Consider the following 27,156-nt stretch of genomic DNA (forward strand, 5'->3'; position numbering starts at 1 on the left):
TTATATAAAAAGGAAAATAAAAATCCAAATACAAGCCTGGAAAAAATCAGTGCGACCAAAGTTGAACAATCTGTTGAGTCTATTCCTAATGAACCGGAATACGAAGCATATTTCGGAAATGAAAATGATTTTACAGATTCATCAAAACTAGAAAACTTGATTCGAGAAATTGAAATCATTTTGTTCGATATAAATTGTGGTATAAATATGCATCGATATAAATCTGAACAAATTCATGCAATCTATAACGAAGCCATCCAATTGACTGACGATCAAACATTATTGAATAAATTGAACTTTTACAAGAAAAAGATGGATATGATCATTAAAAAACGGAATTATCGTTTGGAATTGGAAGATTTTCAAATAGCATCTGAATATTTTTTGAAATGTTGTAAACAAGATATTCAAACCGTTGATGAATTTACACAAAAAATTACACGACTACCCATAAATGCTGATCATAAACATCTGATCAATGCAAAAATGTTGGGCTTGAAATTCAATCTACGTCATTATAAAAGTCTTATTGTAATGATTCAACAAAATCACGGAAATAGTAGGCAACCAGAAATTTGTTCCAAAAATGGTCTATCTGAATGATTCATTCAAAGAACTTGAATCCAAAATAAATAATCTTAACGATATATCAAATATCGATGAAGAATACAATTTGATACAATCGAATGTCGAATATATAACAATTATCATTGAAGAATACAATGATATAGATTTGGAAACTTTGAAAGAATTGCAGACAAAAACCGTCGAAACCATTGAACAAATAGATTGTTTTAAAAATAACAAGTTAATCAAAGAAAATTCTTTTGAACAAGAATTGAACGATTTGGATAATTCAATCAATAGAATCGCCATTATCATTCGATACAAAATTTTGAAACATGAATTGGTAAAAAAATTGAAACAGTTTGAGAATCGTAAAAGTATTGAAGATGAAGAATTTCAAACATTCGTCAATGAGATTCGTTCACAACAAGAGATTATGGATAAGACATTGGCTAGTTTTGATTTTACACTAAATCATGGAGAAATGTTTGATCAAATCATGACAAATTTGGAAGTATTAATGAAAAAATTAGATTCATTCAGTTATATCATTGAAATCGATTCTCATAGAAAATTACTTGAATCAACTGATGTGATTATTGAACCTAAGAATATCAGGCCTTCTTCTAAAATTATTAAACGAATTATCAATAAAAAACCTAAAAAGATAACCGAAATTAAAACATTCACATTGCAAAAGTCTGAACACCAACCATCATTTGATTTCGATTCGATTTCGAACGAAGACCTCATAAATAACAATTATACAACACCAGTTAAGTATTTTGATGATATAACCGAGCATCTTATCAAATCTACAACTACTATTTTAAATGAAAATAATGAATCTTCAGACGAAGACAGCACGAAAATTTATGAAGTATACATTGAACTTGAAAATGAACCAGTAAAAGATGAAAAACCGAAAGCTCGACTGCATGATGAAATTGTCGAAGTATATGATGAATTTGAAGAAGAATCACAAGATAGTCCAAATGATCATTTAGTAAAATTGGTAAATGATAATACGGAAACTTCCAGCATCCACGAATCTGAAGAATTTATGGAAACAATCGTTGTAGATGAATCAAATGAAGAATTATCATCGATGGAAAATGAACAACCTTCAGCCATTAAAAAATTAAAGACTAAAAGAACAAATATGAATCAGTCGGCTGAAGAGATTCTAGAAGTTTTTATAGACAGTACTAAATCATCAAATGAATTTGATTCTATCAATAATGGAAAGAATGAATTAGACGAAAAAATTGAACATTTTGAAAAAACAGAGATGCCTACCGAAACTATCATCAATGGTATAATTGATGATAATGTAAAACAAGACGTAACAATCATAAACCATGAAAATATATCGATAACAAAAGTTCATATTCGTGATGAAATTACTGAACAAACAACTTCGGGAGACAAAATTGATGAAATAATCACTGATCCATCCACAAGTAATTTGAAAAAAATGAAAAAATTCAAATCGAATAATTACAACAATAGCAATAATGTTTTATCACAAGCACCCGGTATCAATTTTGTTGTTTCAAATGAAACGATTCCCATTGACAGTATTGACATTGATGAAGAATCAAATTCGTCTACAAATGTTTTGATGAATCCACCTTCTATACAATTGAACAATTCAGCGAACAAAAATGATAGGCAGAAACAACAACAATCATCGAAAAGAAAGAAAAAATCAAAAAAGAAATCAAAATTGCGTAAGACAATACAAATCACCTCAGAAATAACTGATCCTGTGCTGGAATCTAATCATTTATCTGCTGCTGATGATAAAAAATCTCAACATCAAGGAGACGATAAACCAATGGAGATGAGTGAATCGAAATTGATTTCAGAAAAAAATTTGAGTAGAATAGTGGAAAATTCTGAACAGAATTATTATCGATCTGAAAAATTCAATCTGAATGTTTCGTATGATGATGATTGGTTGGATTATCTGACTCCCAAAATGAAAACAACCTCCAATAATGTTTATGAAATTTCTTTGAATCGAAAAAATAATAATGATGAAAAACTTGATGTCAATCAAACCAAAATATCTATCGATAATGAAAAAACTAAATTGAAAAATCAAACTGTACAACAAACACCGGATCAAAATGATGACGAAAATGAAAATGTAACGAAAATAGAATATTTACCACCAACACAGAGCTTAAGTTTTGACATCATCAATGAAAATAATAAACTATTTGACAATAACGGATCGCTAGAAGAAACAGATGACATTGTTGAACGATGTAATAATATTGAACCGGAAATTGATGAAGCATTATCGAAAGATGATTTGAAAAATTCCGAACCAATCAATTTTGAATCGACAAAGTCAATATCTATCAATGAAAATAATGTTGACATACCGTTGTCTAATTCATTGAGAAATATTTTACATAATAATAACGAAATTGTAGATGACATTGACAATTCTTCTGAAATTCTTGCAAATACTTTTGAAACGACAAAAATAACTGGAAAAACCTCAAAGAAAAAATCGAAAAAGAAGAAATCGAAACAAGGTTCAAGTTCATCATTGAATCGAATTGAAAAAACATATGAAAATCCTTCTCCAGTTACTTTGGATTCAATTGAACAAAAAATACTGTCTGTAATCGATGAAGACATTGGCTTTGATAACATACCTATGTTACAATCCGAAAACTTTAAACCATCTTCAATCCAACATACGACAACCGTTGATTCATTTATCGATACCGAAAATATTTCTCCTTCAATCTTCAAATTACCATCATCTATATCAGACGATTGGTTAGATTATTTGCATACAGCCGATGGAACTGCAAACGTTAGCAACTATAATAACGAACATATAAATGAAGATACAGTAATGAAAACTATTCAAGCAAAAATTATTACATCAAATTTGTCCGATGTTTTGGTGAATACAGATAAAAAAACGCTAGTATTTGGTAAAAATATCATAAATGAGTCAAAGTCAAAAAATTCTAAAAAATCAAAAAAGAATAAAAAACGAAAATTCAATAAATGGATGGAATATCAAAATCCAGAAACCAACGATGATCATTCATCCATATCAGACCTTCCTGATAAATATGATCAAGTTGAGAAAAAAGATTCAAGTATAGTACCAATTGATCAAAGCGTTGTTTCATCGAAACAATCATCAAGCAAACCAGATAGGAAAGACATAATTGATAAATTCAACGAACTTTTCTCATTTTCAAATCTTTCATCCATTGAAAATAGACCATCAGCCAATTATAAGCCTAAGCAAATTTTTCATTCTGATAATGATGATCAGATGATTCATGAAGAAAATGATCAGGATGATGAAAGAAAAATTTTTGAATCAATCATCGAAACATTTGATGAAAATGATCCCAAAACTGATTCATACGAAAATATCGACTCGATTCCAATATTAATTCATTCTCACAAGAACATAGTCTCAAATGATGATTTGGAAGATGAAGAAACAAATAAAATAATCGTTATGGATGAATCAATGTTAATCACCGACGATTATGATCATTCACCATTATCAATCGATTCTAATGAAAGTATAAGTGAAAATCAAGATGAAGACGATTCTGCACTCATTGATCTGGAATCGAGAATTGATGCAATAACTAAACAAATCGAATATATTATTATGCAAATAACTGTATTGTTAGAGGATTCTAGCTTCAATAATCAACAATTAAAAATTCAACAGTTTGAAGATTTGATTCAATCAAGAATAAATCAACAATCATCAAAAAGCACAAAGTCAACTTATTGCAAAAAGGAAGATGATGAAACAAGAGGAGTCAAACTCGATCTAACCGACGAACAGCCAAAAACGGTGAAAAATATGAATCTAAAATACAAGAACCAGACTGAACAACCATCTGTGTCATTGAATGATTGGATTGATTATTTGACTCCAGCTACATCAATACCAAGACCAACAAATGATTTTAATGAATTAATCAATTGGAATGAGATTGAAAATGTACATTGTGATTTGGAAACAAATTCAAAAAATGATGTTCATTTTGATTCGGTAGATCAATTTTGCATTTCTGACAAACATGACTCCATTTCCAAAATCGAAAACAAAAATATCTTGATGAAAAAAACTGAAAAAAACATATTCAAATCAGAATCTAACATCGATCAAGATAATAAGTCAAAATTCGAAACGAAAACAAACATTTTCAGCAGCTCTGATGATTGGATGGATTATTTATCGCCTCAAAACTTGAAAACTTCTGAACACGGACTTCAGATGTCTATCATTTACCAGCAAGAAACTAAAACAAACTTCTCATACGATAATAATATCGTTCAGGATAAAGTACATGGAGATAATCAAAATGATTTGAAATCTAAAGAAATAGAAATGAATAAATTTGATGACAACCCTGAATCCATAAAATCAACAAAACCTTTTTCAGATGATTGGCTGGATTATTTGACACCTCAAGTATTTTATGTTATGAAATCAGAATTTCAAACGTCGATCTTAGATCAACAACCACTTGAAAGCAACTCTGGAGAAAAATTCCATTTGCCCAATCAACAAGAATCTGATGAATCGAAAATGGATATGAAAAAAATTGAAGAATCAATGCTTAAAAATTCAAATAATTCAGAGATGCTATTATTTTCTGAATTCAATCATGAATATGCCGATCGCGCTATTCCAAATATCAAAATTACAACTCTACCAATTACAATCACAGAATCAAACGAAAAAGACATTTCAGATCCTCATTCAATTCTAATTAAATCTGATTATTCAACGGGCGATAATAGAGAAAAGAAAGCTGTAGTAGATCAGTATGAAACGAAATCAAGTATGGACCGATCGAAATTCATTTATTCTAATGTTTCCAAAAAAGTAGTTAACAAATTTCATATTCCTGTTTCTTCTGACGATTGGCTAGATTATCTATCGATTAAAGGTACTAGAACTCAAAAATCAGACCTAAAAATGTCAATCATTGATTTGCAACCACTTGAAAATGTTGATAAGGAAAAATTATCAAATAGTCTTGATATTTCTTCCACAAAATCAATAAAAATTTCCAATACTAGCTCCAAACAATTTGATATGACAACATGCAAAGAAACAAAAAGTTCTTTTGAATCATTTGAACAAAACAAAAGATTGTCCCAAAATGAAAACCAAAATCATTTGCACCGAATGAATGAGAATAATGATACCAATGATAAAATTTCTGGTGAAAACTTAAATTCTACAATTACTACATTGCAGCACAACATCACACAACTCATGCTCAGTGAAATTGGCAAAAAATCAGCTACCGAACAAAAAAATGATATCGCTGGAAAATGTTCTCAAATCGATAGCGATGAAAATTTGAAATCCCAATTGGGACCAATAATTGATGATGATGATGATGATGATGATAAACGAGAGAAATTTGGAATACAGGTTGTTAAAAATAAAAATCTCATGACAAACAGAAATCGAACTTTGCCATTACCGACGTTTTCAATTAGTCTATCGCATGATAATGAGCACTCATTTCAAACTGGCTTAAAAGTCCAGAAACCATCAGATTCTAAAGAACCAAAAACTAAAACTAAACAAAGAAGAAACAAAACTGAATTTTTCACAAATGATGGCGAAAATGATAAAGAATTGATCGACAAAAATCCCGTTCAATCGTCAAAATCTTCATCTTCATCATCATCATCGCCATCGACTGTCAATAACTTAAATTTTTCTACGATGAAAACTTGGAATAATATTAGAAATTCATCATCATCGGATAATGATCATAAAACATTATCTGCAACAAAACAAGCTAAAATTCGAAGTAAAAAAATTCGTAAACATTGTGATGTTAAAAGTCTAAAAGTCATCGACATGAATGTGTTGGAAGCTAAAATTAATGGCAATAGATATGAAAAAATTGAATCCACACAAAAGCCGATTCGAAATCCTAAATCATCACTTGATACGATTATTGATAATAGTGATAATGATGGTTCATCAACACCACCATCAACTCAGATAAAACGGTTTAAACGTATCTTTCAATATTCTCTACCATTTTATTTTTTTCTCTTACTATTGCTTTTAATATTCCTTATTATACCTAAAGATGAAAATGAATTCAATTGCCTATTACGGAATGATTATACAATGACATTGAAGAAAATTTATTTACATGGAGCGCCACCGATTTAGTTGATGATTGAATATTTTTGATAAATATTTTCATATTTTTTCACCAGTTTGTTTATCATCAAATGCCTTATCATTTTCTTTGATTTTTTTTTCTCGTTTTGTTTATATATTTCTGAATTTGAGTTGAGTTTCAATTTGTTTGTTTTATTCAACATTAATTGCGTTTCAAATTTTTATCATTCATTCATTAAAAAAAATTTTATGACTTGTTGTTGTTGTTTCATACCGAATTAAAAATGCTACATATTATTTTGACATCTTTATTCTTGTTATCATTATCATCTAATATATTTTGTAATACAAATGAAGATATTGAAGAAATAAATCATTTGTTTTTGGATCCTTCTCATTTATTCCCATTACTTAAGGTTTGATAATAAAATAAAAAGAAACTTACATTTGTTATTCATGTCTTACTGTTTCACTAGAATGAAGTGATTTTGTTCGAAGAATTTATACGCAAACACAATAAACCGTATAGAAATGATTTAGCAGGTTTGCAATTTTGCTAATATAAATCAAAGTCAAAATTATTCATATTAACTGGATATAATTCTTTATAGAGAAAGCAAAACGTTTCAAGATATTCAGGCAAAATTTGCTAAAAATTCGAATGCTCAATCAAAATGAATTAGGATCAGCTGTATATGGTATAACACCGGCCACAGACATGACCTATGAAGAATTTAAACATCATTTAGGATTACGGCCAGATTTATATACACCAAACGAAGAACAGCCGGAAATTGACGATTATTATTTTCATGATAATGCTCCAGATTCATTTGATTGGCGACAAAAATTAGGTGTTGTAAGTAGTGTAAAAAATCAGGAACAATGCGGTTCTTGTTGGGCATTCAGTGCAACAGGCAATATTGAAGGTGTTTGGGCCTTGAAACGTAACGAATCGGTTTCTCTTTCCGAGCAAGGTATAATCACCAATCATCAATTTGATTTATTCAACAATCCAGAAAGTATGAATATTTTTATCTACCTTCTTATTAGAACTTGTCGATTGTGATACGCTTGACAATGGCTGTGGTGGAGGACTACCAACAAATGCATTCAAAACGGTTATTCAATTAGGTATATATTATGTGTTCAAATAAATAGATATTCACATTTCATATAAATTTCACATTCACAGGAGGTATTGAATCTGAAACTGATTATCCTTATGATGCAGAAAATGAAAAATGTCATTTCAAAAAATCACTTTCTCATGTAAAGATTGATTCATATGTTGAGCTACCAAAAAATGAAACATACATCAAAAATTATCTCTATCATAATGGTCCCATTTCCATTGGAATCAATGCAAATGCAATGCAATTCTATTTTGGTGGTATTTCACATCCGCCCAATTGGCTATGCAATCCTAGCAGTCTGGATCACGGTGTTTTAATTGTTGGTTATGGTACGGGCAAAACCCGTATTCTACATAAAATACAACCATATTGGATCATTAAAAATAGCTGGGGAAGAACCTGGGGTGAAAAGGTAAACAATATTCTCAGCATTAGAATCTTTAAATCAATGAAATTATTTTTAATGAAATTCAGGGATATTATCGTGTATATCGTGGCAGTGATACTTGTGGGGTAAGTCAAATGGCTTCTTCAGCAGTGGTCAATTAATCAATACAACAACAATGTCAGAATTTGACAGTTGATAAATTATCATAACAATCATTGAAAGCAATAATTTATGTTGAGATTTAAATGAATTAATTGCTTTTTGATGTTTATCTCACTGATCTATTGATTATTTTTTTTATATCAATAAAAAAATAAATAAGAAAATTGTCAAATTCAGTTGATTATTTTTATTGACATGAAATGATTACGAAATCAAATAATACAATGGTATTAAAAATCTGTTAAGAAAGAGAGAAAATTCTATTGAATCATTCAAATTCTATTTTCTTTGTATGGCGGACAAAAACTATTGGATGTATATTGCTTATCGCTGAAAGCACTGTCCATCGAAAGCTATATAGTAAAGATTGAAATATTCTCTATTCCCTATTAGTCATTTATATATACAAAGAGAATATTCTGTTCAGTTCAGTTTTCGCCAATAGAACGTTACGTAAACATCTTGCGATGCTCTTGCATCCATACACACGCACATATAACGACGCATCGTTTTTTTCTGCACTCTATTCTTATTATTCTGCCTCCATCATCATAGTCGTCTTTCATCTCGACATTCACCAACTCACAACATCACATATAAAATTCTAAATTGGTGTGCTTTATTTATCCTCAAACAAATTCTGTGTTTTGTGTTTTTGAATTTTGTGTGTTTGTTCCACTTGAAAAATCAGAGAAAAAAAATCCTCAAACTGGATTTTCATTGATGTTTTGACAGTTTTTAAGTTGTTTTAAATTTTTTTCACTAGAAAAAAAAAATATTACAGAAATAATAATTAATGAACATTAACAATGAACACTTTTGTTGGAAATTTTGTTTCATATTGCAAGAATTTGAAAACAAAAACGATATCGTTCAAATGTTTCAAGTTAAATCGTAAATGTAACGTCATGAACAAGATGTCAAATTTTTTTTAATCACAGCTTTTAACTGGACAATTCTCCGTTGAATCGAGATGAAAAACACAATTATCGTCAAAATAAAATCATTTAATATTGTGCTAATCTTTATCGTTGATTTATTATTAGCGATTAATAGTCAAAATATTTTAGAAAAAATTAACTGTGATTTTAATGATGCTACCCTTTGTAATTGGATTCTAAATAACAATAATGGCATTGCTCAATTTCAACCAATGTTCAATCATACAGATCTGTTTTTTGATGATTATGAAAAAAATAATCAAGGTTTGTAAATTGCCACATTCAATATGTTTTCCTAACAATTCGAATCCTGGATTCTGTTTATTCATTTTATTTAGAAAAAATACTTGTCGTTCGTCCTAATCCACAAACGGATATCGTATCGATTAAAAGTCCAACACTGTATTCAAGCGATTATGATTATGAATTCAGTTTTCAAGTTAATATGAATTTTTTTGGCTTCATACAAATTGTCATTCGTCAAGAACAAATTGAATCACAAATCTTAAAGATCAAAGGAGATCGGGATCAAAAGTAAAATTATTGCCCAAATAAAAAAAATTGTTTGTATTAATCGAATCTGTTTTTTAGATGGAAAACATATTCTGTAGGCATGCCTAGATATCACAAGATGAACATTTTGCTGGAAATTAAATTTTTGACCATTAATTCAGATTCGGATTATATCGCTTTAAATTATGTGAAAATTATTGACAAACAACGAAAAAGTAATATTATTACAAAATTTGCTACCATTTGTTGACTCATCATCAATTTAATTTAGGTGAGACAAGCGACTGTGAATATCAATGCCATGATAGCAATTATTGCCTATCCAATCAAAGCATTTGCAACATATTCAAAGATTGTCCGTTTGGAGATGATGAACAACAAAATTGCGGTAATCCAAATCATCATCATTTAAATTTAATTTAATTAATTTTTCTTTTTTTTATAGATCTTCTACCTCCCGGAAGCTATTGTAATTTTGATCATGATTTTTGCTCTTGGTTCAACTATGATGAACCGAATTCAAGTGGTCAATGGATACATTTAGCAAATGGATCCGATTCTGGATCATTGGGTGTCGTATTCAAAGGAGTTCATAAATTTGCTTTGATTTCATATCTTAAAAGTCCATTGTTCGATTCGATTCCTTTATATCATTCCATAACCTCCTCAAATTATTTTAACAGTTGCAAGGTTTGTTTTCATTCGAAAATGAAATGTTAATAATAATCAATTGATTTTTGTAGATTCACTTTTCTTATATTTTTCATACTATATCGATTGATTTAGCTCTGGAGCTTGAGCCATACGTTGATAATAATGATAAACATAAACCGATTCAATTATGGCGTTTTTTCAACAACAAATTATCATCAAAATGGGCAAATGTTACTGTAACATTACCGGCAAATTTTCATCATAGGTATCGTCTTAAATTTGGAGTTGCATTAGGATTGAAAAGTACCAGTACATTTGGACAAAAAGTTTACGTAGCCATTGATAATTTTAGCTTAACTAAATCATGTTTCGGAATCGGTATTGTTATTATGACGCAATTTGTTCGAATCCATATTCATTTATTGTCCACTTTTTTAGATGTTCCGGAGAATGAACGACGCATTCCATTGTTCATTCCAGGAAAAGAACAGGATGACACGGAAAAATTTTTCTCAATTCCAAGAAATAAATCAATCACTGGTAATAAAATTTATTCAATTTTTGATCAGTGAACTAATGTTTATTTTATCTATTATAAAGCTTTTACCTTTACCTCATGTGGTGCTACAGGAAACTTAGGTCCAACCTATACACAATGTGAATTGTTTTATTTAAATTCTTCAACTCGTGCCGCTGTGTTTGAAAAAAATAAAAATCTTAATCTCAATTTGAACATAAATGGAACACAAATGTGGATTGTACCAAAAACTGGATATTATACGTAATATAAATTGAAAATTATTTCGAATTATATTTGATTATTTTATATGTAATTTATGTATATTTTTTTCAGAATCATTGCCAAAGGAGGAAATGGAGGTCGCGGCTTATATGATCATCCAGGGGGACTAGGATCTCTGGTGCGAGCTATATTTCATTTCCAAGAAGGTGATACAATTTTTCTTGTCATTGGTCATTCGGGTAGCAATGTTTGTTCAGAATTCACAAACAATTTCGATCAATGTAAATATCCCGGCAAAAATTCTAAAATATCCATTGGCGGTGGTGGTGGTGGTGCTACATATATTTTTAAACTCAATCCTAATTCCAATTTAAATGACAAATGGGAACCATTGTTGATAGCAGGTGGAGGAGGTGGTGGTAATGGCAAGTTCAATCCAAATTTCAAATTATCATCTGGTAAGAATGAACTTGATTTATTGAAAAACGATATCATTCTCATTTTTATTATGAAGCTCAACATGGTAGGGGATTTGATATTTACAATTTGGGATATGAGGGAACTGGAGATGGAGCCGGTGGTGGATGGAATACTTCCACAATTATTCAAAACAATCAAACTGGCCAATCATTATTGTATGGTGCTGTAGGTGGAATTCCTTGCCCTAGATTATCAAAATGGCGAGTAACTGGTGGTTTCGGTGGTGGTGGTGGTAGTTCTTGTCAATTTGCAGGTGGTGGTGGTGGTGGGTTTAACGGTGGAAATGTGAACAAACCATACGATGCCGGTGATGGTGGAACATCATACGTTGCATTCAATCAATCATTTTTGCAATCGTTTAGTAATCCAAACATGTTATCATTGTCTGAACAAGAAGAAATTCCTGCGAATGGTTTTGCCATGATCATCCCACAAATCGATAATTGCTGCAATGATGGCCAATTTTCATGTCTAATAACAGGCGAATTTCAGAATATTACAAACAAATATTGTATCTGTGGTCACGAAAAATTTATACCTGATTCCTGTGTCTGTATGTATTTACTGACATTTTGATGCAAAAAAAATTCGAATCATTCTTTTGTTTAATAGATGAACCACCAAGATATGAGTTAATTCTTTGGGCTGCATTATTTATCATTTCTGTCGCTCTTATATTAATAACATTTATTTTGATAGGTAATTATTGAATTAGAAATCCTAATTTTAATCAAAATCTCTAATCTTATTCCTAGTGTTTCAGAGACGAAACTCAAAAAAGAAACAACAACCAACTGAACCGAGTGACATGTATCTTTTATCAAATAGCGATTCAACTGATTTACAATTAAGTCGTCTAAGAAGCCATAATATTATTACGGAATACAATCCAAACTATGAATTCGGTGGATCCACATGTACACTGGGTGATCTACGCGAAATTCAAAGAGAAAAACTTAATCTTGTCAAGTAAGTTGCTTTTATTTTGGTTCGATCTTTAAAAGAAAATTTTTATTTCAGAGCTTTAGGCCAAGGAGCATTTGGCGAAGTATATCAAGGATTTCTTCATAATATGCCTGATGAAACCAACGATGAACTACCCGTTGCCGTGAAAACGTTGCCTGAATACTCAGCCAATAAACAAGCAGAAATGGATTTTCTCATGGAAGCGTTGATCATGTCGAAATTCCATCATAGAAATATCGTTAGATTTATTGGAATTTGTTTTGAAAAGATGCCTCGTTTTATCATTCTGGAATTGTTATCTGGAGGAGATTTGAGAACATTTTTGCGTGAAAACCGAAGTGTTGCAGAGAAACCATCAACACTAGTTATGGGCGATCTACTTGTGATGGCTTTAGGTGAATTATATCCTCATCAATATACAATTTTTTTTAATCATTCACTTTTGTTTTATTTCTTGGAATCAGACGTTGCTTGTGGGTGTCAATATTTAGAAGCAAATCATTTCATTCATAGGGATATTGCAGCACGAAATTGTCTACTTACTTCAAAAATCAAAATGAATCTTAATGGAAATACAAATCAAACATTCAATAGTAATGGCAATTTTGATCTAAACAATTACAAAAATGGATTCAACAATAGTGGAATCGTTGTGAAAATTGCCGATTTTGGTAAGCTTGAAAATAAGAGTTGAATAATTTTCTGTTTAATCTGTCAATTAATCCATAATTAAAGGAATGGCAAGAGATATTTATCGAGCAAATTACTACAGGAAAGGTGGTAAGGCAATGCTACCAGTGAAATGGATGCCACCCGAAGCTTTTTTGGATGGAATATTTACATCGAAAACTGACGGTATATATATTGCATTAAATTCATATTCAATCAAAATCAATTTTTGAATTATTTTTTTCAATTTTAGTATGGAGTTTTGGTGTTCTTTTATGGGAAGTGATGTCAATGGGATACTTGGTAATTATAATATTTGATGTAACAAATCATGCATTATTCCTATGTTTGCTTCATGATAGCCTTATCCAGGAAGAGGAAATCAAGAAGTGATGCAATTAGTGACAGCTGGTGGACGTTTAGAATGTCCGAATTCGTTGACTCCACCTCTTGTTTATGATATAATGATGCAATGCTGGAACGCTAGCCCTGAACTCCGTCCTAATTTCACGACAATAATCGATAGCATTGGTAATTGTTTACGAGATCCAAATATTCTCAATGTTCCATTGCCCATATTCCATCGTTCAGCATCAATGGAAAAAGATGTTCGTTATAAATCCAATTTAATACTATTTATCAGTATAATTTTATTATTTTTTTTATTCTTTGAAATGTGATAATTATTTCAGACCACTTTGATGAGACCACCACCTGATGCAACTGATTATCTAATACCAAATAATTTTGGTTCACAAACCAACTCTAATTATAGCGTTGCAACGGAAAAAACCGAATTATTATCACCTGATACTTGTTCGACATTAAGCTGTAATAACGATGATCATAACAAAAATTTCGATACAATTGATAGCCACAATCATGTTCATCATGATTCAACTTCAATATTAAATCCAAATTCATCTTATAATTTTGATTACTTAAATCAACGAAATCCATATAATTCGGAAATCATTTTGGATCCAAACAGATTTAACAATCAAAATCCATCAGTTAGATATGTAAATGTAAATGTTAATAATTCTATGGTACAAAATAAGAATATTTGACATCATCATCATCATCATCAACAACATGAATCATTCGGCATGATTTGAAAACGAAAAATCAAAAAAAAAAATTAATTTTATTATTGGAAAAAAAATTCGTTTATTCTTGCTAATCTATATAAATTTAACATTTCGATTTTTTTTTGTTTGAAAGTTAATTTTCAACCGAATAGAATGGAGAGCAAAATTTTATGTCGAATGTATATATGAATAAAATAAAATTCGTATAATTTATTCATTTATCTATAGAAGCATTTTGATGATTTTATGACTTGAAATGGATAAGCTTAGCTATTAAATGATCATTCATTTCATTTATTATTCAAAATAAAAAAAAATAATTCAATCAATTAATCGTAAATATATATCAAAAACAAAATTAATACCCGATCAAAATAGCTGTAGGCCATTATCAATCAAACATTTTGATATCCTTTAAATCATGATGATCATCATTAAAATGAAACGGTTATAAATTTTCCGACAACCATCACCACCATACACACACACACACACACACACACACACACAGACATATTGATTGATAAGATCGAATATCAATCAATCAATTATAAAAATCATTAAACTATTCGATTGATGATATTTATATGATTATCATTCCATCAATCATACATTCGAATGTATGATAATGATGAATTATTTCGGATCGGCAGTACAAGTTTTAACAGACCACTTTTTTTCATGCTTTATAACCACCCGGACATACAAAGACCCACACACGAACAAAAAACAGAAATATCATCGACCTCATCACCATTCGTCTCTTACGGACAATGAACTTACGTGTAATCGATGAGTAACAGTAAAAAAAGTAAGATAAATTAATCTTTTCACATTGTCAGAGTGATAATGACCCTTTTTCTTCTTATTTTTTCATTTTCTATTTAGTTATTTTTGTTCCGAAAAAAGAACAATCCAGTTCTTTCACCTCTATACTTCAGAATGGCTGCAACAAAAAAAATATCATCTTTTTCTCTTTATCGGAACAATAAAAGATTGATTTGATGGGTTTAACACAAACACACCTGTTGATAATATAGGCGATATTTCACTAGGGTTCAAGCGATAAACAATAAAATAAGATAGATGAAAGAGAGAGAGAGAAATTGTTATTGCAAACAGGTATTATTCATTCACCGTATATATGATAATTATTTATTAAATGTTGTTCATTTCCTTTTCAACTTTTCCCATAATAATGATCATCATTATAAAAGGACGGATATTACATGAACAATTATGTATTGTCGCCATTATATGTGTGTAAGAGAGAAAGAGAACTATAAGAATAAAGGCATAACAAAAAAAATGTATATTTCAATTGGAAAGCAAAAAAGTGGGAGAGAGAAAAAAATGATGATGATACACAAAGCGAGTATGATATTGAAGGAGAAAATGGAGACTATTGGAGCTATCGCGATATTTGATAGAAAAATTGATTTATTTTTCTTTTGGTTCAAATTTTACAGCCAGATATTTTTTTTTCAAATCCATTCGAATTTGACCTGTATTGAATCATTTTACAGATCTTGTTCATATTTCATTTACGCGTAAACAAAACTAGCAACCATCTCTTACATTAGTATATATTGTAACTGACAGACTTGTAATTACAGCAATAATAAATCATCATATTGAATTCAACAGAGACATTTTTAGTAATTAAAAATAGAAATTTTTTTAGATGAATAATAAGAATATATAAAGAATCGTCATAGAATTTTTTTTTTCATTGTCACAATTTGAAATTTGTTCAACCAACGACATTCATTATCACAAGACAAAATATTTTCTCTCTTCTCTATAATCTTCAATTCTTGTTGTTAACGTTATTTTTTGTTATATACATTATTCATAATCAGTATAATTCGTTTTTTTCATTACCGATTATACTAGATTCAGTGCAATCATCTTCATTGTCGTCATCATCGTCCGTCATACATCCTACATAAACTTACGTTAACTTTTGTTCCTTACATAACACACACACACCTACTGAATGCTATATTTTTTTTCTTGCACTGCATCAAATCGTTCATGAGTGAATTTTTCAAATTTTTCTTTTCATTTCATTTTTGAAAAAGTAGCTACCATCATTCAAACGGATCATCGCCCAATTATCGAGATCATCCATGAATAGTGACATCGATGAACATCGTGATTAACTTTTTTTAACTAAAAAAAAAATCATTCGTTAACGAATCAACATTCAATCGCCAATGTGTGATCATTCCATCCAGACAACGGCACATAAAATCGAAAATGAATTTTTTTTCATTTGTTTGATTCTAATTTTATCCAAAACATCAATATCGTGATCGTGAAACATAAAATTGACTACTATATTTTGCTTTCTCGACAATAATAATAATTTATGACCGTGATCTGAACCAGTTTATTCGATTTGAAATTAGCGTTTCTTCTTAATTTGGTTGTCAAACTACTGGTGAAAAAAAACAGATGCCAAAAAAATCGATATTAGATTAAAAAATTCACAAGCTTCAAGTTGAAATTAAATTAAATTATCCGTTTTTCACTGTTAATCACAGCCAAGTTTCATTGAATTTTGTTTTTTATTTTTCATTTGAAATTAACTAAAAAAAAAAAAAAAAATGTCTACCAAAACCGAATCATCATCACAATCTAAATCTTTGCATCATGTCAACTTCAATACAGATGATAATAAAATTTCTGCAAAAAAGAAACGTTATCTCACGGCCAAATATGGTCAACATCAGATGAATTTGATCAAAAAACGTTTAAAAGTTGAAATGTGGATGTATGAACAGCTACAGTTTCTCTTTGATTCTGTAAGTTATACAAAAACAAAAAATTTCTTAATATTTTTCATCAACATTTGGAAAAATATAGGATGACAACTTGAATGACATTGATATCGATCTCGATGAGGTGTTGGATTTGGAAGGCAAAACACGTAAACAATGGCTAAGAGTGAGTAAACAGATGTCCATTCAATCCAAATTATTTTTTATCATTAATTTACTTTGTATTTGATTTCAGGAAAAATTGATCGATGCTAAAAAATCAAAAGAATTGGTGGAAAAATTTATTGTGGAATTGTTGGAAATGGCTAACACTTTATAAAATGAATGTTTTCATGTTTGTGTAAATAATAGTTTCTCCATACATTTCCGCGCTTGCATTTGTAAATTGTTGCTGTGACAAACTTGGCATATATTTTTTCAAAAAAAAAAATCAAATGAATAAAATGTATTCTTAATAATTTCTTAATAATGCACAACAATGATGAATCTGATCATTCAAATTTTCGGTCAAACATTGTCATTTGTGTTATGTACACGAGAAAAAACGATCATGCAAAGGCAGAAAAAAATCATTGGATCTATGATGTATCATTGTTGTGATTTTAATATCGTATTATATAATAATGATGATGGCTACACAAATAAAAGATCTGAAGTGATGGCGAAAATAAAAATAAGAAACATTTCTTACAAATACATGCCATTAATCAAATAATCAGCATCATGAGCCAATGATCGGCCGCGGCGAGCAATTCGTTTTTTAAACGATTTCATACGACAACCAACAATAACGATCAATATACAAGTGATAAACAGACCTAATGTCAATGCAATCACAGCACTATTTGTTTCGCGGCCATTCTGTTGTGTGAGCGTACGATCGTGCATGTACGATATCGCTACTATATTATTTGATGATGGATTTTTGATTGACATTTTTTCATTGGCCATCATATTTGAATATTTGATGGCCTTCGTATTTGTTGCCGTAGAAATAGTTTTACCATTGTCCTTTTTGTCATTGTTATATGATTGACTGGCTGGTATCTGTTGTTGGACATCCGACATTGTCCTTTCCGCTGGATTGTTGTTGTCGTCGTTGATCATCAACAAATTGTTGCCTGTACCATTTAGTTTATTTGAAGTTGATGATAATGGCGAATTTTTGAGGTCATTGCTCAACGGAATTCAAAGGTGAATGCGATTGTTTTTGTGTAACCATTCGATATGATTGAGACGGTGAAAATTGTTGAAGAGCTATTGATGGTTTTTGTTGCAACTGAGAATAATTTATTTTCGTTCGACCACCATCATTCATCAATGACAGCGAATTAGGCAACAAATATGCTGCAGCATCATTATTAGAGGATGAAGGAGATGATAATGAAGATGATGCTGACAAATGTGTTTGAATGAAATTTTCCTGTGGAATATTTTGTTGATATTTGAATGAAGGCCAATAAATGGATTCTTTTGCATTCGATTGAAGCTGTTGATTATTAAAAGATTGATTATCATCATTGTTAGATAATAATCCTAATTTATCAATTTGTTTTTCCGGTAATGTCGCTAATGAATATTGATTCCAATTTGGTCCCCAGATATTATTATTGTATTCATTATAATCTCCTTGAACATGATTTCTTGAAAAGCTATTCTCATCCAAAGTTTGTTGTTTATCATTGACCGATTTCGGATAATTATAATTGAGATTTGAATATGGTACGGATTTGGAATTTGTATTTGGATTATTATTCAAGGAAGATAGAATGTAATTTGAAGGTGAAATGGCTCGGTTTTGAGCAGGTTTAGCCGAAATTTGGCTGCCATTATTATCTACATTCAACGAAATAAGATCAGAAGATCCTCGAGCGTTGACGGCATCCATATGCTGGTTCAAAGTATTCAAACGTGATTTATGACATTCCAATTCGATAGCTTCATCACTACCATCAGGACATTGGGCGATACCATCACATACATTATAGATGGCTATGCATTCACTATTGTTTCGACATTCGAATTGATAATGGCGACATTTAGATACTAAAGAAAAACATACAAACAATCAAGTTTTTCATTATGTTTTTAATTAGATATTTCACCTTTACCAATCGATGCTGTTGTTGTATCCGGTTTCGTCGAACCCATTGTCTGTATATGAGGCTGGACCATTGCTATGTCTGCAGCAATATGTTGCGATTTTTCCTTTCAGTCCGACCAATTCATTCTCTTGACTTGTTTGTGATTTCCATTCGTTTAATAGGAAAGAATTTCTATTGGTTTGTAATACAGAACTGGTATAGAATGCATGCGATGCAAAACGACATTTAAAATCTTGTATGGACCCACAATCGAACAGATAACAGCTTCCACGTGTCTAATGATTGTGAGAAAGAAATTCTTATTAATCATTCAATCAATCTCGAATTTTCGATTTCGTATTACTTTTTCCTCAAAGACAGCTAAATTACAATTACTAGTATTCCAACACCACGATAAACATTCTTCATTCGAAGATAATTCGGTTTCATTCAAATACTTGGCTCCTAATGAACGCGAATCGTGTGTTTTGATGATAGAGTTTTTGTTGATTTGAAAATTTTTGAAAAAATATTCTGATCCTTTCAAGAATTTTTGATGATCAATTGATTTGGAATTACGTGTCAATGAGGCATTAGATGTATTTATATCTATCGCACCGATAAAATTTAGCAAATACAAGTGGCAAAAGATACAAAAATTGTAAAACTTGATCATTTTTAATTTGATTATTAAAATCACACTACAAGTACAGAAACTCGAATATATTCTCTGATTGTTTACCACAAGTTCCATGCAAATACGACCTTCGGGTAGGGTGACGTTACTCAACACACTACTTAAAAATAATTTTTTGCGCTTCTCAATTCGGTAAACTATATAGTATCTATATATAAAAAGAGAATATATTCCGATATACAAGGCCAAATGTCCACCATTTACTATTTATAATATGGGCCCGAATTTCACATATTTATTGGATTATTACACATTAATATTCGCAATAAAATACACAAGAAATTTATAAATTAAAATGAGGAAATTTGGAACAAAGAGATGCCTAAAAAGACGATGAACAATCCAAAAGACTCTGAATGATATTAATCAATCCAGAAAAATTATCCAGCCATTATTCCAGGGAATTATAGACCAATAGTTGTTTCAATACTTTAGTTTGACTTGTTTCACGTATTTCTCCAGCCAAAAACATTTCGTCAACAACAGAGTAAACTTTGTAAAAATTAAATACTAAATCCAATTCGCATACATTATGGAAATATTCGTTGAGAACTTCGACAAAATTATGAATCGCTTCCAGATAGACAAGATTATTATCGCTTACATCGACACAGATGCAAAAATATAATCCCGCATAACGTCGATAGACAATTTTGAAATTACGAAACTATAATAATAAATATTGTTTTTAAATATGAGAATTTTTTTAACATTGTAATTGATACCTCGACGAAATTTGTGTGCTTAGCATCACGAACAGTGACAACTGCATGAACTTCTTCAATCAATTTTTGTTTTTCATCATCATCGAAATTCATGTACCATTTGGCCAAACGTGTTTTGCCTGCACGGTTTTGAATCAAGATGAATCTAATCTATTGGATAGAAAAAAAAATTTGATAATTGAGATTGTAAAATTCTTGAAAGTCAAACCATTATTGATCGAAAAAAATGTACACAATTAACCGATTATCAAATGAATAAAAATGACATATACACGAAAAAATCCCGAACTGGCCGAACGCCCAAATCAATAACGTCACGTTACTTGTGAGCGACTCCTGTTAGAAAAACATGATTAAAATTTCAGTGTTTTTGTTTTCAACTGTTATTTGATTTGATTTTTTTTTCTCTAATTTTAAACAATCAATCTAAATTTCAAAATGATTAGAGGTAAAGCTGCTAAAACCAAAGTGAAAAACAAAGCGCCAGCAGAAATTCAAATTACTGCTGAGCAAATTCTACGCGAAGCAAAAGAGCGAGAACTTGAAATTGTTCCACCACCACCAAAGCAAAAAATATCCGATCCAGATGAATTGGCCGACTATCAACTGCGAAAACGAAAAGCATTCGAAGATAACATTCGTAAAAATCGTTCATCATTCAGTAATTGGATCAAATATGCAAAATGGGAAGAGAGTCAGCAAGAGATTCAACGTGCTCGATCTATTTATGAACGTGCATTGGATGTCGATTATCGTAATGTCAAAATATGGCTCAAATATTCACAAATGGAGATGAGAAATCGACAAATAAATCATGCTCGAAATGTTCTTGATCGAGCTGTATTAATCTTACCACGTGTCAATCAATTCTGGTACAAATATGTGTACATGGAAGAAATGCTCCAAAATTTATCTGGTTGCCGGCAAGTATTCGAAAGATGGATGGATTGGGAACCAAACGAACAAGCCTGGTTCACTTACGTTAAGTTTGAATTACGTTATAACGAGATTGATCGAGTCCGTACGATCTATTCGCGCTTTGTTACCGTGCATCCTGAGGTCAAAAATTGGATTCGATTCGCTCACTTTGAAGAACAACATGGATTTCTTGCAAATAGTCGCGACGTGTATGAGAAAGCAATTGAATTTTTTGGCGATGATTATCTTGACGAACATTTATTCATGGCTTTTGCCAGGTTTGAGGAAACTCAGCATGAATATGATCGGGTTCGTGTCATCTATAAATATGCACTGGAAAAGTTGAGCATCGAGAATAGACAAAATATTTTCAAACAATATTCATTATTCGAAAAGAAACACGGTAATCGTTTCGAAATTGAAGATATTATTTTTAACAAAAGAAAAACTCATTACGAAGATGAGCTGAAACAGAATCCTTTCAATTATGACCTATGGTTCGATTATGTTCGCCTTATGGAAGATGAAGGTGATGTTGAAAGGACAAGAGAAGTGTATGAAAAAGCTGTGGCCAATGTACCACTTAAAAAAGAGAAACGATTATGGCGTCGATACATCTATCTATGGATATATTATGCCATATACGAAGAACTTGAAAATAAAGATTATGAAAAGACCAAAGAAATCTACAAGTTTCTTCTTGACAAACTAATTCCACATAAATCATTTACTTTTGCAAAGATCTGGATCATGGCAGCCAAATTCGAAATACGAAGAAAAAACCTGTCAGATGCTCGTAAGATATTGGGAACTTCCATTGGCCTTTGTCCAAAAGATAAACTATTTAAAGAATATATTGATCTTGAAATTCAGCTACGAGAATTCGATCGATGTCGTATTTTATATCAAAAGTATTTGGAATATGCACCACATAATTGTATTACTTGGATGAAATTTTCAGAATTGGAGAATATCCTCGGAGAAGTGGATCGTGCAAGACAATTGTTTGAAATTGCAATCGATCAGCCAAAATTAGATATGCCCGAAGTTATCTGGAAAGCATATATTGATTTCGAAATCGAAATGGAAGAATTTGACCGAGCTCGAAATTTATATGAACGTTTATTGGAACGTACGGAACATGTCAAAGTTTGGATCAGTTTTGCTCAATTCGAATTATTGGCCAACAAAGATGACCATCAATTCGGCATACTACAGGCTCGAAATATCTATCAACGAGCCAATAAATCGTTAAAAGAGAGCGAAAAAGAATCCCGATTAATGTTACTTGAAGCGTGGCTAGAATTTGAAACTCGATATGGTGATGAAAAATCTTTAGCTTCCGTACGTAAACAAATGCCGAAAAAAGTCAAGAAACGAAGAAAAATTCAAACGGATGATGGAACCGATGCCGGATGGGAAGAATATTTTGATTATATCTTTCCTAATGAAACTGAAAATGCTGTTCATCTCAAGTTTTTGGAAATGGCCAAAAAATGGAAACAGAATCAACAGCAAGAAAATACATCTAACCAATCATCATGAAAATCGTTCCGTTAAGCTGATTTAGCTTATCAATGATATTGTAGTGTTTTCATAAATCATCCATTTTATACAATATTGAATAAAATTCATTTCGTTTTTCGCTTACATGTACCCTATTTTTTTTTTGATGTGGCATGCTAATTTTAACTTTGAAAGAAAGAACTGAAAAAAAGGACAATCCACCACACCACAAAGACGTCTGGTTTGTATATTTTTTTTATATTCGAACATTCGAAATGTGAAACCTTTATTAACAAATTCGACACGAAACAACTAAAGTTTTGAAGTAATAAATGCGCCATCACATTCTAAAAAATAATATATAATTATTAATAACTCATTGTTCAGTGTTTATTTGATAATTTTAAAAAAAATTCCAATGACGAATTTAATTTCTCGTATCACATACACACATCGATCGTGTCCGCCATGTTCAAACGGTTAAAAGTAAGTATGCGAACGGATTTATATTGAAAAAAGTGAACAAAAAAAAAATCGTCCTAATAGATTTATTGATTGATCGTAATTAATTGATTGATCATCATTTTATATATCACATTCATTTTTGGCCATCCTATTCGTGCGTGTGTGTGTGTGTGTACTTATCATTTTATTTCGAATGTTTGCCAAGAATGTTTGTTTGTCAGACTTAACAACGATAAAGCCATGAAAATGGTGATGATCAATAGCTGCATATAAAAAACTTATCATAGAAAATAAGCTCTCTCAAGAAAAAAAAACTCTTTCAAAGAAATTGCATAAATAAATTAGTTTTTCCATATTTGTTCATTGAAATTTACAAAAACAACAAGAACAATGTCTCATTTTAAAAACAAAAAAAAGTACAAGAATCAAAACAACAAAAATGATGAAACATCGAAAATGATACCATCCGACCTTTATAATGAGGTACCCAAGTTTGTCGACAAAAACACCTTATTGGAGTATATGGAAAGTATTCAACAAATTAATGACAGCATTATCAAAGGTAAGATCAAATATTTGAATGGGAATCAAATCAAATAATGTGGTTTTTTTTAGAATTGAAACAAGCTTATGATGAGAAATTTCGACCATTTGAAGAAAGTTTTCTTTATAAAGATTTTCCATATGCCACTCCCCTCGATGATGCTTTTTTCAGAGCAAAGCCAATGATTTTATTAATTGGTCAATATTCATCCGGAAAGTCTACATTTGTCAAGTATTTGATTGATAAGGATTACCCAGGAATTCGAATTGGTCCGGAACCAACTACCGATAAATTTGTAGCAGTGATGCATGGTGAAGAGAATTCCATTATTCCAGGAAATGCATTAGTTATCGATGATCGAAAACGATTCAAACCGCTGATGAAATTTGGTGGTAATTTTTTAAATCGTTTTCAAGCAGCCCAAGTCAACAGTACTGTACTCAAAGGCAAGGATTGATCCATATTAAAATTAATCGATGATTTCATCATTTTCTTAATCATAATAAAGGACTAACTATTATCGATACACCTGGCATATTGAGTGACAACAACAATAGTGCAGGATATGATTACAAAGGTGTTATAGAATGGTTCGCTCAACAATCAGATAGAATTTTCCTTTTTGTCGATGCACATAAATTGGAGCTATCAGGAGATTTTCAAAAAATTGTAGAAATGATTCGAAAATATGATGATAAGTTACGAATAGTTTTGAACAAAACTGATCTAGTTAATGAACAAGAAATGATACGCATATACGGTGCTCTAATGTGGTTTCTTGGTAAGTTTGGTTTTTATTAGATAAACTCTTCTCTCTATAGTCGTTCTATAATGAAAAAGGTCAAAGTTTGGAAATGAAAGAAGTAATACAAATATATGTTGGATCATTTTGGGGTAAACCATTCCGTGATGAAAAACGACGAAAACTATATGAATATGAAGAGTTCAGGATTTATGAAGACTTGTCAAATCTTCCTCAGGAAAGTTTACTGAGGAAAATAAATTCACTTGTTCAAAGGACCCGACAAGTATCAATGCATGCATGCCTAATCTCGTATGTTTAAACAAATGTATCCTTATACAATTATAAAAAGCATAATTTGATACCTTTAAATAGCATGTTTAAAGATAATATCCGAAGAACCTCACTACTTCGATTCATTTTTGACAAACAAATAAAGAGGATATATCTGAGAAAATTGCACAAAATACGGGCAAAAGTTGAAAAACAATACAATTTTTCGCGACATGAATCACCCGATCTTAATCAAATGAAACAGGCGTTGATGAGAATAAATTTGAATCGAACAAAAACGTTCAATAAAAAATTATTCGCCGCCAAAGATGTATTCATCAATGAAAATTTGCCCGCCATCATAGACAGGTATAGCTAAGTGGAATCTTTTTAAAAATATCTGATTTAATTAAATTTTGTTTAAAAATTATATCAACAGAATAAACAATGGAAAATTCCCGAAAATGTCTTTCGAGGCGAATAATGATGGAACACCATTTGGTTTTGCAAAAGGCGAAGGCTTTGATGAAGGCTCGACCGAACCTGGTAATTGGATTGTGGCCAAGTATCGAGAAAATTATGAGCCATTATTTAACGAATTGAAAATTGGAGCAGGAAAAGTTACAGGTAAGTTCATTATTTCATAAACAAATTATATATTTAAAATGATAAAATGATTTTTTTTTGTCATTTAGCTTCAAAAGCAAAAGCGGAAATGCTCAAATCCAATCTGCCGGCTAAAATTTTGAACAAAATCTGGAATATGTCGGATATTGACCGTGACGGTATGCTCGATCGTGATGAATTTGCATTGGCAATGTATTTAGTCAGCGTTACACTTAAAAATTATGACTTGCCCGAACAATTGCCAAGACATTTGTTACCACCATCGAAACGTGCAATCATTACAAATAAACACTGAATTAATATTAATAATAATAATAAGAAAAATTAAAATCCAAAAAATTTTTGAATTTTGTGTAATAGACTTTCTTTATGATGAGTATCAATGACATTTTCGGATCGTAGATTGTCATCACCTTCGTCAGACATTGCTGTTTGGATAGGTTGATTTATCATGATGAAATTTTGTATAGGTGATCTACACAATGGACAAGTATTAATTTGTTCAAAACAATTTGAACAAACACAGGCATGTCGGCATGGTAATATAGCTCGTGTAATGTGGTTGTCGAGACAAATTATACAATTTGGCATATGATCTTCATTAGATTGATCACTGCAAATATAAAGATCTTGAAGGTTCAGTACGATACCGGATTGCCTTTTAATATATTGACCAATAACACTAGTACTTAATGGGACAAGTGAATCCCTCAAATGAATTATCGATGCTAGCATTACGATATCATTGCTATTAAGCTGCTCTTCAAGTTCTCGGTCATTCAAAAGCAATATGATAGCCAATGGATAACGATCACGTGGAGTGGTTGTAAAAAATGTTGAATCGAATTGATCTGGAGCTTTAATTTTATGTATAATTTTGTTATATTCATCTTGATAAAGTTCAGGATCATTAGAATGATAGGCAAAATGATCATTGTTGAATTGATTATCGATCAATAAATTTCGTATAGTCATCCAATCATAGGCAAGTTTCTCATGGAATTCTTTAATCTTGACAGCCCAAAATGAGAACAACCAAAATGAGCATTCGCATACAATATTCAACTTGATTCCATCAATATAATTATCAACTTTTAATGATTCTGGATCAATTTTTAATAAAAAAGGATTACGTAAACGCTGTGACTTGATGGGCATTTTTTGTGGTCTACCACAAGACATAACATGATTTTCGTGGTCCATTTTTTAGAATTACTTGAAAATAATAATTCCAAGACGCAGTACAAAGACAATTCAAAACAACATAGAAACAGATTTCTAAACAAATTTTTTTTTAGTGCCATCTCT

At 30.7% G+C, this 27,156-nt stretch overlaps 9 protein-coding genes across 10 annotated transcripts; 6 read left to right on the top strand and 3 right to left on the bottom strand.

Moving 5' to 3' along the window:
* Positions 1–9: 9 nt before the first annotated feature.
* Positions 10–7,042, top strand: LOC124499347 (uncharacterized). The gene is made up of 2 exons (XM_075736137.1): positions 10–5,644; positions 5,756–7,042. Exons 1-2 carry the CDS (start codon positions 587–589, stop codon positions 6,785–6,787), a joined length of 6,090 nt encoding a protein of 2,029 aa, XP_075592252.1. The 5' UTR covers positions 10–586; the 3' UTR covers positions 6,788–7,042.
* LOC124499349 (cathepsin F) lies at positions 5,894–8,597 on the top strand. The gene is made up of 6 exons (XM_047063243.2): positions 5,894–7,155; positions 7,216–7,282; positions 7,351–7,716; positions 7,793–7,873; positions 7,935–8,287; positions 8,350–8,597. The coding sequence occupies exons 1-6, from the start codon at positions 7,024–7,026 to the stop codon at positions 8,422–8,424; spliced, it is 1,074 nt and encodes a 357-aa protein (XP_046919199.1). The 5' UTR covers positions 5,894–7,023; the 3' UTR covers positions 8,425–8,597.
* Positions 8,598–8,981: 384 nt separating this feature from the next.
* Alk (Anaplastic lymphoma kinase) lies at positions 8,982–14,702 on the top strand. The gene is made up of 18 exons (XM_047063238.2): positions 8,982–9,630; positions 9,705–9,900; positions 9,958–10,094; positions 10,151–10,267; positions 10,325–10,569; positions 10,623–10,911; positions 10,972–11,073; positions 11,134–11,314; positions 11,387–11,733; positions 11,790–12,308; positions 12,368–12,454; positions 12,511–12,724; positions 12,776–13,116; positions 13,186–13,392; positions 13,457–13,576; positions 13,644–13,693; positions 13,753–13,998; positions 14,083–14,702. The coding sequence occupies exons 1-18, from the start codon at positions 9,399–9,401 to the stop codon at positions 14,458–14,460; spliced, it is 4,008 nt and encodes a 1,335-aa protein (XP_046919194.1). The 5' UTR covers positions 8,982–9,398; the 3' UTR covers positions 14,461–14,702.
* A 1,161-nt stretch (positions 14,703–15,863) lies between these two features.
* On the top strand, positions 15,864–17,743 carry LOC124499165 (uncharacterized). The gene is made up of 3 exons (XM_047063041.2): positions 15,864–17,291; positions 17,353–17,433; positions 17,503–17,743. The coding sequence occupies exons 1-3, from the start codon at positions 17,094–17,096 to the stop codon at positions 17,584–17,586; spliced, it is 363 nt and encodes a 120-aa protein (XP_046918997.1). The 5' UTR covers positions 15,864–17,093; the 3' UTR covers positions 17,587–17,743.
* On the bottom strand, positions 17,518–20,142 carry LOC124499163 (uncharacterized). 2 transcript variants are annotated; one of them, XM_047063039.2, is made up of 3 exons: positions 19,716–20,142; positions 19,379–19,647; positions 17,518–19,313 (listed from the first exon to the last, which is right to left on the bottom strand). In XM_047063039.2, exons 2-3 carry the CDS (start codon positions 19,440–19,442, stop codon positions 18,439–18,441), a joined length of 939 nt encoding a protein of 312 aa, XP_046918995.2. In that variant the 5' UTR covers positions 19,443–19,647; positions 19,716–20,142; the 3' UTR covers positions 17,518–18,438. The 2 variants fall into 2 exon arrangements, with proteins under 2 accessions (XP_046918995.2, XP_046918994.2); XM_047063038.2 differs by having other exon boundaries at positions 19,373–19,647; positions 19,716–20,139.
* Positions 20,143–20,227: 85 nt separating this feature from the next.
* Positions 20,228–21,098, bottom strand: AP-2sigma (adaptor protein complex 2, sigma subunit). Its single transcript, XM_047063040.2, has 3 exons — positions 20,982–21,098; positions 20,774–20,923; positions 20,228–20,715 (listed from the first exon to the last, which is right to left on the bottom strand). The coding sequence occupies exons 1-3, from the start codon at positions 20,982–20,984 to the stop codon at positions 20,440–20,442; spliced, it is 429 nt and encodes a 142-aa protein (XP_046918996.1). The 5' UTR covers positions 20,985–21,098; the 3' UTR covers positions 20,228–20,439.
* A 106-nt stretch (positions 21,099–21,204) lies between these two features.
* crn (pre-mRNA splicing factor crn) lies at positions 21,205–23,341 on the top strand. The gene has a single exon (XM_047063037.2). It carries the CDS (start codon positions 21,212–21,214, stop codon positions 23,234–23,236), a length of 2,025 nt encoding a protein of 674 aa, XP_046918993.2. The 5' UTR covers positions 21,205–21,211; the 3' UTR covers positions 23,237–23,341.
* Positions 23,342–23,507: 166 nt separating this feature from the next.
* LOC124499166 (EH domain-containing protein 1) lies at positions 23,508–26,195 on the top strand. Its single transcript, XM_047063042.2, has 8 exons — positions 23,508–23,683; positions 23,744–24,224; positions 24,278–24,652; positions 24,715–24,987; positions 25,047–25,260; positions 25,324–25,590; positions 25,661–25,848; positions 25,917–26,195. The coding sequence occupies exons 2-8, from the start codon at positions 24,053–24,055 to the stop codon at positions 26,141–26,143; spliced, it is 1,716 nt and encodes a 571-aa protein (XP_046918998.1). The 5' UTR covers positions 23,508–23,683; positions 23,744–24,052; the 3' UTR covers positions 26,144–26,195.
* Positions 25,609–27,137, bottom strand: LOC124499168 (cell growth regulator with RING finger domain protein 1). Its single transcript, XM_047063043.2, has one exon. It carries the CDS (start codon positions 27,049–27,051, stop codon positions 26,173–26,175), a length of 879 nt encoding a protein of 292 aa, XP_046918999.1. The 5' UTR covers positions 27,052–27,137; the 3' UTR covers positions 25,609–26,172.
* Positions 27,138–27,156: the final 19 nt, after the last annotated feature.

This window comes from Dermatophagoides farinae, chromosome 2, assembly GCF_024713945.1.
Source record: "Dermatophagoides farinae isolate YC_2012a chromosome 2, ASM2471394v1, whole genome shotgun sequence".
Classification (NCBI taxonomy): Eukaryota; Metazoa; Arthropoda; class Arachnida; order Sarcoptiformes; family Pyroglyphidae; genus Dermatophagoides; species Dermatophagoides farinae.